This window comes from Fusarium odoratissimum (genome assembly GCF_000260195.1).
Source record: "Fusarium odoratissimum NRRL 54006 unplaced genomic scaffold supercont1.1, whole genome shotgun sequence".
Classification (NCBI taxonomy): Eukaryota; Fungi; Ascomycota; class Sordariomycetes; order Hypocreales; family Nectriaceae; genus Fusarium; species Fusarium odoratissimum.
Window position 1 is genome coordinate 2,419,066 of NW_022158687.1, and position 10,661 is coordinate 2,429,726.

The 10,661-nt window shown below is 48.7% G+C and overlaps 2 protein-coding genes across 7 annotated transcripts; one reads left to right on the forward strand and one right to left on the reverse strand.

Annotated features, from left to right (window-relative positions):
• The first annotated feature begins 6,513 nt into the window (after positions 1 to 6,513).
• Positions 6,514 to 7,817, forward strand: FOIG_00839 (uncharacterized protein). Its single transcript, XM_031197287.1, has one exon. It carries the CDS (start codon positions 6,977 to 6,979, stop codon positions 7,478 to 7,480), a length of 504 nt encoding a protein of 167 aa, XP_031073054.1. The 5' UTR covers positions 6,514 to 6,976; the 3' UTR covers positions 7,481 to 7,817.
• FOIG_00840 (uncharacterized protein) lies at positions 6,576 to 10,655 on the reverse strand. 6 transcript variants are annotated; one of them, XM_031197290.1, is made up of 7 exons: positions 10,371 to 10,655; positions 9,735 to 10,147; positions 9,634 to 9,659; positions 9,270 to 9,581; positions 9,145 to 9,216; positions 8,409 to 9,093; positions 6,576 to 8,356 (listed from the first exon to the last, which is right to left on the reverse strand). In XM_031197290.1, exons 2-7 carry the CDS (start codon positions 9,821 to 9,823, stop codon positions 7,909 to 7,911), a joined length of 1,632 nt encoding a protein of 543 aa, XP_031073057.1. In that variant the 5' UTR covers positions 9,824 to 10,147; positions 10,371 to 10,655; the 3' UTR covers positions 6,576 to 7,908. The 6 variants fall into 6 exon arrangements, with proteins under 6 accessions (XP_031073057.1, XP_031073055.1, XP_031073056.1 ...); XM_031197288.1 differs by having other exon boundaries at positions 9,735 to 10,655; XM_031197289.1 differs by having other exon boundaries at positions 9,462 to 9,581; positions 9,735 to 10,645.
• Positions 10,656 to 10,661: the final 6 nt, after the last annotated feature.

Sequence of the window (10,661 nt, forward strand, 5' to 3'; positions counted from 1 at the left end):
AATGTTCCAAGCGCGTCAATCCAATAGCACGAGTCAAAATGAGCGGGATACATAGCATGTTTTCCGTGCCGCCAAGAGCACGAGCGCAGATGCTAGGCGAGCTCATCGTTAGGGGCCACGCAGTCTCGTCAATCCTCGACCTAAACGGTACAGTCTAATTAGGCCCATCACTCTGGTCGTGGAGATAGGACGGTCTTAACGCATCTCGACAAAGGTTCAGCGATTTGATTTTTGCCAAGAGGGGTTCGTCGCGTAAATGCTAGCCGTCCAGGACAAGCACCCTGGAACAGGCAGCCAGTCCAATAGGCTTGTACACAGTAGACAGCGGGTCGACAGCAATCGAATCCAGGGCCAAGGTCGCGGGCTCATCGTTGAAAGGGCGGTCCACGGCGATCCATGGATCAGAAAAGACAGGACAATGGGTATAGGGATGGACAGAGGGGGAGGGTGTTAGGAAGCATCCCCATCCAATGCTACTGTACTATTCCCATCTACTGGGGGGTTCAAAGGCGCGCGGCGCCCGCTTGACATGCCGCTGAATTGACTGAGTGCCGGGCCGTGGAATAAGTCGGAATGGCTCCCTACTGCCGCAGACAGGTCGATTACAAAAGCACAACCGTTTCTCCCAGACCCAGGAAGCGGGTGCGAGCGAATGGTGACTAGTAGACGCCTTCCGCTTTTGGCGCGTGGTTGGTCTGAACAAGCGAAGCGGGAGGAGTTGGTGAGGTAGGGGTAAGTTAGGTAGGCGCCATTGACAGGCGCAACAAACTACGCTAGAAGGATGAATAATGCTTGCGACCATCCATTCTATTCCCCCGCTACCGCGCAAGTCGCTATCAACCCATTTCCCTCCCAGTTATGTTCCCTGTCAATTCGCTTCCACGAGCGGCCGACTCTTGGCTTTTAACGTTAATAACACCAGGTCAAGTTAGGTTGGTAAGGGCAGCTAGCCTAGCCCGGCAGTTTCCCACTTCACGGACTTTTTCTGACTGTCAGACCGCTGGGGGCACTCTCTTCCACACTCTCAGTGCATGCTCTATTTATCATCGTTGACTTCGAATCTCCCCCTCTCCCTATTGACAAGGTATCATCTATCATCGAAGATGCAACACAACATCCTGGATCATCAACGTGGCATGGGTGACTGACTATCATTGTCACGCACAGCCCCGTGATCGCTCCATTCCCTTATCCTCAGACCCCCAGGTTCGATTGCTCACTCATCCGCCCCCCATTGGTACCTTACCCTCCATTTCTCACATTCCAGACAGGCAGCAGGAATAGCCATGCACGAAAGCAACCACAAAGCTCTCATAGGTCGCTAAGCGCGAAATCTGCTTCGTATCGAGTCTATTTCCGTTTTAGGTAATCACCGGGAAACTGTATACCCCCCCTCCCCTCGCGTCGCTTGGTCGCTTGGTCAGAATAAGTTGTGCGTCATCATTCTCACAGTCCACCTGCACCATCACTGAGACCTTCATTAACCCTTTCAGCCAGTTACGCCTCAGACGAATTATAGGACAATGAACCCGAGTAGGTGTTTGGCGAGAATGACAGATCCAAAAAATCGGACTCTGGCTTGCATCGGTCCGATGCATCATGACAGCCTTGACCGATTGCAACACTGAACTCCACTTTATGGTGGCTTGGCCATGCTTGCAGCAGCTCGTAAAGACCCCAGGGCAAAACGGCTGCAGCGCTGACGGCGTCTAATAGAGCCAATCGATATGACGCTCCTATTCCACAGGCGCGCAATGAGCCAATGTCTAAGAGAGCGGGGATCGTCTAAGCCAAATGGCGCAGTGCGACAAAAGGACATTGACGTGGATCAGCAGCCTTAGCGTTTGGCCCCCGACTCCTAGGAAGCCAATCGGAAGAATTGGCAGGGTCATAGCTTAACCAAAAACAACACTAGATGTTTTCGCGATCCCAGTGCACAAACTTCAAGGTCTATGCTGGCAATCTTCATCACGCTGTGCTTGGCTTGCGGGCCAGCCCCTACGACTATAGAAACGCTGGAACACAACTCTCTGGCTCAAGCCTTATTACCGATGAATGGACCCAGAGCTTGAGCAGCCTAGCCCTTGTCTGTTGAGCTTATAAGAGTCATCCCTCAAGTACCACAGACACTTAAAATTTCATGATCTTATGTCCATTTGAAACATAGCACAGCCTCTTGTTATCACCCTATGTATGAAACAAAGCAGAGAATAACTCCACACCCAGATCCTTAGATGGTGCCTTACGCCTTGACAAAGGAATCTTACTTCACTGGTATAGTCCATACTTAGCGTTGTGAGCCGTCGTGTTGTTCGATAAGCTAGGTACGTGAGATTCTGATATGGACCACCCTCAGCACTCGGACGGTTTGAGGATACAAGATCAGTCAAAGACCAGAGTAACGTCGGGCTGGTACTGTAATTCAATGTCAGGCATTCTTGGCAATGTCGCTTCAAGGCTGCTTCTAGTCGATTTCGATTTTTGAGAATTTTCGATTGATTAGTTGACTCATTTGTTCTTTCGTGACATTTCCTTGAGTATTACTTTCGAAGGCTGCTTTTCTTGAATCGTCTACATCTTCCAGGTGCTTGAGCTGCTTTCAATTCGGAAGCGCTGAATACAAGATATTATTTAACTCACTAGAACAGCGCTTGAAATATAACTTCACCGTTTCGATCAATACTCGGGATGGCATGTTGGTCTGCAAATGGGTATCAGAATATGCCAGGCGCTTGCTGCATACTACCTAGACTGGACAGCACTAGCCATTTCAAGAGAGCTCAGCCCGTTGATATGCAAGTATGCGGCACTACTTTTAATCTATTACAGCAGGGTAATTGCAGCAAATCAAGTGGGAAATGGCATTGTGGTTCTGAACTTGAAGCCATTTGATCATCGGCATGAAGAAACAGTGTTCTCAAGGCAAGAACTGGGTCTCAGCTTTTGTGAAGCTATCTGGTAGTCACTCAAGCTAATTTACGCGCGCGGTATCCCCACCCTTCAGTTGAACACACTAAGTCCATTTGCAGGAAAGCTGAAAAAGCCAAGCCAACTCAAAGAGCCATCAAACATCAAAACACGCACGATTCATGGGCGCCACGCATGTTTCAGACACGCCACGGTTCCGTCCTCTTAAGAAGATCCCCAGAAATGACCCTAGGGATCAACGAAACGGCCATGATCCCTCCCTCTAGAGCACTGGAGATCACGCCGCGAAATGCTCCGGTCAAACCAGATTGCCTCCTAGTGATGAAACCACCTCCAGCTCGAGGGGCTCAGCTTCGATCGGCCTAGACTACTGCAATCCTCAGATTGGTTTATGTCGCTGCCTGGAGAGACGATCGATGCCATTTCGGTATTAAGGGCTTGTGCATGTTTGAGGGGTGTATTGGTCAAGCAGACACCAATTAAGCAGTGGGCAAGGCAGACTGGCAAGACTGGTCACTCATCGTCTAACTAAGCTGCGAGAAAGCCTGCAAGAATATGGTCACGGCATAGCGCCACTGCCGTCGTCATGCCCTGATCCAGTATTCGGTACCATCTCGAGCAAGTTTCAGCAGTCCATCCTCTAATACTAAGCAATAACGGAACCATTAGGATTGGCATAACAACACAGGCACATTCGCCTGGCCTGGCTCGGTGGGTTCTGTGCATCAAGCCTTGGCGAGCTTGCCTTGCTACAGTCGTCTCGGTAATAAAGGCTCAAGTCTCAAGCCGTGTGTTGAAGATCGACAAGCTCCATTAGTTAACATGACGTCCAGAACCTCTACCCGATCACTGGACGACAAGGGTCCCAGCCTGGTTCCATAGCCGATACAGTATCCATGTTATAGTGTACCTGAAGATACAAACCTCAGCAGCTGGTCGCTACATTTCCGACTCTCCTGGGAAGACTAGTGCCAGCGTATTTGTTTAAAAGAGAAACCTTCCGAGTAAGTAGCGTTCTCTGATCGGAAGCTATCATGAAATGTTCGTCACCGCCCGAGCACCGACTGCTAGCACAATCACCGTCACCGAGCGTGATGCAGATACAAAGATTTCATGTTTTACGATCGTAACCCAATGGGCTTTACCGCATTCTTCGGTCCCGAACTGTGCGATCTTTTAATCCCTGAATGTTGTGTTGCAGACTCATTATGACATGTAAAATATGGTGCTCAAGAGAACGATGGGGTCCGTCTACCTCTCATGATCTGACACATGAGGCAGTGTTGTTTAGTGAAACATTTTATGTATGAAACTTTTCCTGCACTTCCATGTAATTTGATTGATAGGAAGTTTAGCATCGAATGGATCTTCTAACTTCAAGATACTATGCGCCTTGCAGACCAAAGTCTATGAGATCCTCAAGGTATGCGAAGCTACGAAGTTGCAATACCCATAGCGACACAACATGTGTATCTCTTGACTTCCTTCGGGACTCGCCTCAATAGGACTGCAGCAGGGTAGTTCCCATTTGTACTATGATCTTGTTCAAACCTCTCTATATAGGCGTATATCCGTGTTCCACTATCAGTCAATACCCGCGGGAGCGTTCAGTGCCTCATGTACCCTGGACAACTAGCCTCCTTTTCACGGCCCAGATATCCGTGTAGCGTCAACTTGCACATACGGAACTGCACAACAACTTGCTCAACAAGCTCCGTCATCCCAAGAAATCGAAGGACCGGTTAAAAGGGTTGTTTTCACCTGTGCCGAAGGCGGTATCAGAGCTTCTGCTGTTGAGAATCCTGAACGATATCGAACAATTCTATTGCTTGCAAGGGCAGCTATGCAAACAAGTTGGATGGGGGCCATATCTCATGGAACTCTGGTGGTCAGGTCATAGTCAAAGAAACTGGTTGAAGTCTAATCAAGGAAGACAAGGTGGATCTGAAGAGTGGTAAATCAGATTGAACATGTGAAAAATGCCCAAGCTAGCCTACGTTCGGAGTTCGAAGGACCAAGGACAACTGGCACCAGAAATATTTTCCTTTCTTTGTAGGATTCCTTCACAGGGCTTCGCAGAGGAATATCAAGGTTTACTCTACGCCATGTTTTTTCTTTTCCCCCGAGTCTTGCGAGATGATATGCATGGACGGCGTCAAGGGTCATATGATCAACTGTGGCAGGCATCATACTAATGGCGGGATGAGGAGGAGGGAGTCTACATAGGTTCATCTGTTCGCTAGTTGTTGGGGATGCGGTACCTGAGCCCATCACTGCCGTACGAACCAAGGGGTGGGCCGAAAAGAACAACGAACCGAATCCTTCGGGTGAGATTTCTTCTAGCGGCCGCAACCTTCTTTCCAAGAGGCGCAAATACAGGGTCTTGATTCCCAACGGTCTCTCTTTTGTGACCGACAATGCATGAGTTGAGTGAAGTTGGAGATGATAGATGAAAGCTATGTAGTATCCGGAATAGGGTGAATACTGACCCGAGGATGCAGCTGAAGACCCTGGGCATGTGTCAACTCGTCTGGTGGAATCCTGGATGCTGATGAGACTACTAGCCAGGGGCACAGTTATATCACGGGGGTGGCTGTGGACTGTCCTGAGTCGCCTGTCCTCATGCCTCATGGCGCCCCTGGGGGGTCTTTGCCTTTCGAGGCTGTGCATGGGATCAGGGTTAGAAGTAAGATAGGATGGAGAATGTTGTCCATGCTCATATCAATCAAGTGGAGTAATCGGTTTTATTTTCTTTCCGCTTACATTAAAGTTTCTTGCTAGAATCGGTCATATGCGCTTCGGTCAGACTGTGTCGTGATTGGCTACGTCTCTTTACCTTGGCGTTGGTGATCTCTTCTAATCTCACTTCAAGCGGCAACGTCGGGCACTGCGGCTTTTCAGTGCGGCAAACTGTTGCATAGCTCTTACTTTGACATATAAACATCGCCGTTCATATAGGTTCTCCTTGAGAATAGGATGTGTTTGTGAAAACTACGTTTAGTTGTGTTATGTGAGTTGGCATGTTCTTGGCACTGACATAGAATAAATCCTGGCGAAACATATAAGTCGAAGGGATTGGATCATATTCTGTTCCAACTTGTTTCGATTTGATTATCCTTACATTTCAAGCTTAAGGGTTGGGTGCTAACATAACTGTCAGAGTTGGCAATTATGGTTCTATCAAACGGCGTGGTATAGGGTAGTCTACGTTATTGTTTGTCATTGGAACCTTGCATCGGTTATGTTAAGGAGGATAATGGAAAGTAATGAACTTTTGTGGTATTCCTATGGACTATCGCGTTTTCCCATCCTATCGTAATGATGGCATTGTTTATGTGTTGTTTATGGTAGCGGAGCTTAGCCTCATGTCGTAAAATCGTTAATGGTTTAAGAGACTAATGATATGAAGAAACAAACTACGAGGGATGCGGTTCTACACCCTAGGATCCATAAACCAAGAGAACATTCAAGGGAAAAAAGCCATCGAACTCAACTTACAACTAGAATAAGAATAAGCAACACAGACATGTTTGTATTGTTATTCTCATCACGGGGTCATGCTGAAAACAGTCTCAAAGGCGATGGCCCTTATGTAATCCAATAGAAGCCCAGCACGCGATCTGGGTCATTCACGGTCTAGGAACCAACCACCTGTCGTCATTGTAGGTACACTCTCTAGTAAGACACATCAGCCCGATATCCAACGAACAATCACAGTACTGCTTCAATACGGGCTATCCTCTTCTATTCACGGATAGATTCGCTTAACTGGGCCACAAAGAACACTCGTACAAAGCCGGTTGGTACAAGTTGCGCTATTAGCGAAATAGAGTGGTCGCCAGGCAGCGACCGCCTCTATCCTCGAGAAGAAGAAAACCTGCAACAACGAACTAAAATTACACCAGAAAGGCCTTTGTCTTCCCTCGTTATATACCGAATAGAGTCGCAACATCAACGCGATCAAGATATCAGCATACTCCCTCTCATAGCCCATTACTTCGAGCAACAAAACCCCCGCCAACAACGACCCCGCGATAGAGCATCAACCATGTCATCCTTCATCGTTAAGCTTTGGGAGGACATTTTTACCCCAGGCCCGACGCCCACCATCCTCAAGGCCGCGAATGCCTCCTTTGCCGCTCTCCAGACCGTCTTATTCTGTCTCCTGCTCGCTACATACAATATCCACTGCGTCATTCTTTCCATCCTCTGTGGTGGCTTGTGGTGGAGCGTCAACTGGTTTGCCGCCGAGCTTGCCATCGCCCAGCGAGAGCAGCGTGAAAAGGAGGAGAAAGAGAAGCAACAACAGAAAGAGGCGTCGGGCAACGATGGTGAAGACAGTGAGACGGAGGTCGAGACGACTGTCCCGAGCAAGCCGTCTCCCGTCGTCGCTACAACCTCTGACGTTGCTGTAGCTGCTGCCGGAGTCGAGCCTCTTCAGACAAAGGGGGAAGTGAAGCAACGTTCTGGGGCTGCGGGTACACAGTCAAGTGTCAGTACGGAGGACGAGTGGGAGAAGGTATCTGAAGCTGAGAATGAGAAAGACAAATAGAATCACTGTATACACGGGTCAGGGGACACGAATTCAGACCATGAGGTAGGATGGTATGGATGCGTTAGTGATTGCAGAGAAAGAGACGACTCTGGAGGAGGATACCCCTTGCGACATCTGTGATTTCTGGCGTGTATGTGGTTAGCGTAGTCACATCTTTCTATCTTAGATATCAATTAGAGCCGAACTATGGTGATGAACTCCACGTCACGTATGTCATGATCGTTGGCACGCTCTGCACTCAAACCATACTCCAAATACAGCTACGACTCACCACATGAGTCTTAAGCCTACGCTGGCAATGACCTCTGCGCCAATATATCGAAACAATATCCAACCCCAAGTCAGATGAGTCATAAACGAGAATTGCAACACCATAAGTAGCAAGAACACAAGTAGTACACGATAACTCCACAGAATTGTCCATCTTACATGACTTTTAGCTTCCGGGTCACATATGCTGCAACCAAACTGCTCATGGCTCCGATGAATAGGCACACCGCAATGGCGTTCGGACCATCTGGATCTGGTTGCTTCTTTTCATCACCCGCGAGCTCGGGACTCTTTCCAGGCTCGAGGACAGCGAACACGATGGTAGATATGAACGTACCAACAAACTGTGGCAACGTCGTATAAATGTTGAGGATGCCGAAGTAGATACCCGATAACTCGCCTGTAGAAGCTGTAGAAGGCAAGTCAACCTCTGAACCGTGATCAAGCTGCAAAGGTGCATCATCGTGACTGATCTCGGAGAGCTCAATGTCGGGCTCGTCCGAAATGCGACGATATGTGCCATCTGATCCGGCGCCACCGCCGAGCTTATTGACCTCGACGCCGAGGAAAGCACTCGGAGCCCACATAGCGAGAGTCCAAGGTCTAAACACCCATTAGCATCATACTTAGGGCGGAGAGCTGCTGTAAGACTTACATGCCGCATAGACACACCAGAACAGTCGCAAATCGAAAGCTGGTTGCAAATGGCGCCAAGGACATGGATGCAGCAAACATTATGTGCCCAAGCATCCAAGCTGTCAATAGATCAGGCTTCACCTTGTTAAACCGTGTCAAGAAGCCTGCGATTGCCTGAGGAGGCCGATGGGTAAAGGAGTTATCCTCAGGAGACTGGACAAACATGGGCAAAATCCAGGCACCTGCAAATGTGATTACGGAGTACATAACAAGCGCAGTGCTTCCTATGCGCCCAATGGCACCGAGGGTATCCTTGGATTTCCTCGCATCGGCGGGCACGTCGTAACGAAAGTATGTTTCACCAACCCATGTGGTACTATAGAAAAGAAAAGGGAACCAGCCGATCCAAGCCCAGAACTGTGCCCAGCAGATGGCTTGGATTCGAGGAGGTAGGTTTAGGAGTGTCGACCAAATTTGGCGAAAGACTTTGAAGCGACCTTCATGCTGGGTTGGTTTGGAGGCTACCAGTACCCGCTCTGTAACGGCCCAGCAAGTGAGTGACGTTGAACTCAGAAGAGCAATGGTTGAGATGACCGTGAGCTGTTTGAACTGAGTATCGCCAAGCGTGGTTCCAAAAAGCTTCAATAAATCTACAGCCCCGGCACCATACGCAATCATATGACCAATTGCAGACATACGGCTTGCTACAAAGAACGTTAATTCGACTCACATTAAAGCAACATATGTAAACTTACACCAAGCCGCCCCCGTCTGCTGTTTGTCGATTGGTAATGTATCAACAATGAGACTCTTAGAACATGACATAACTGAAAAACTCGTTAGTTTTGGGGGAGCTAAAGAGACGTTCGTGGCACCACACCAGCATTAATAGCGAAATCAACAACATAGATGGCCAATACAGCCAATACTATCGTAGGTCGCTTGGCAGCCTCATCATCGGTTACCACGAAACCGACAATCTCACGGGTAAAGCCTAACACTAGGAGGCTTATAGCAACAACAATAGAGCCAACGACCATCAACGGTCGCCGACGTCCCCATTTGGACTTACTCTCATCTGCAATGACGCCGACAACAGGCTGAACTATAAGACCGGACAACGGACCAGCAATCCATACCAGAGATGTGTTGCTTTTGGTTAAACCAAGATTAAGCAGATATGGCGTGCAGTCTAAACACTCTTCAGCAAGGTACACCATGAGATGATGAAATTGTAGACTTACATGTCATTTCGATACCCCATGTGAAACTAGATGAACCAATGTTAGGAAGCCAGCTCAAATTGGATTACTGTTGCTGCAGGTCGCAGGCTAAGTAAACGTACGTTATGCCAATGGTGACGAAACTCAATAAAATCATGCGCACAGCCTCAGAGTTGCCTCTGATAGCGGGCTGTCCCGACCAGCTGGCCATGTTGGCCGGATTGCGCCCTTGAGATTCAAAGTTAACGTTATCCTGGCTGTGTCTACCCGAGCTATTGCGATCGTATGAGTCTCGTTGTGGATGGCTGCCGTAAGCCTCGGTACCGATCGAAGAGGGAGTTGGTACTGGCGGCGAACAATCTCGAGGTGAATACAGAGCGTCGATAGATATGGCAGAAGCTGGGGGAGATATCGACGGTGTTGGAATAGGAGAAATTGAAGACGAGCGGGATGTTGAGCCGGCAGCACTCGGGATAGTGAGGTGAGTATTAGACTGAGGATACGAATGACGTAAATTTTGTTGAGAAGTTTGATGCTGCAAAGTTGACCGTGAGCTTTGATTCTGTTGACAATGAAGCCGAGACTGGAATTCAGCCACGTTGTGGTTATGCTGCAACGGTCCAAGTTCCTGATGAGGATGATGACGATGCCGCTGCGGGTACTCGCGATCGATCGCCTGCTCTTCCGACGAGCTTGTCGCGGGCATGTTGTGTAGTGTGGGTCATGAAACGGGGGAACCTTGAAAGAGTTAACAGTACCTTTTCGCGAAGCTTCTTGCTCTGCCAGGGGTTAAATTGAAGCGAAAGACTTGGCAAAGCTGTCGAGTAATGTAGGAAGGGCAAAGAAGAGATGCCAGACTTGCAGCTGATGGATCGTAGCAACAGAGCAGCTAAGATTGATTAAGGTAGTACTGCTCAAGGTACTGAAGTAGGTGCCTAGTAGGTACAGAGTACAGGTACACACAATACCTTACCTTAGTGCTCTAGCGCTGTGATTGGTAGTACGTTAACCCCCTTTCTCCTGCAAGGGCGGGGATTCGTATGTTTACC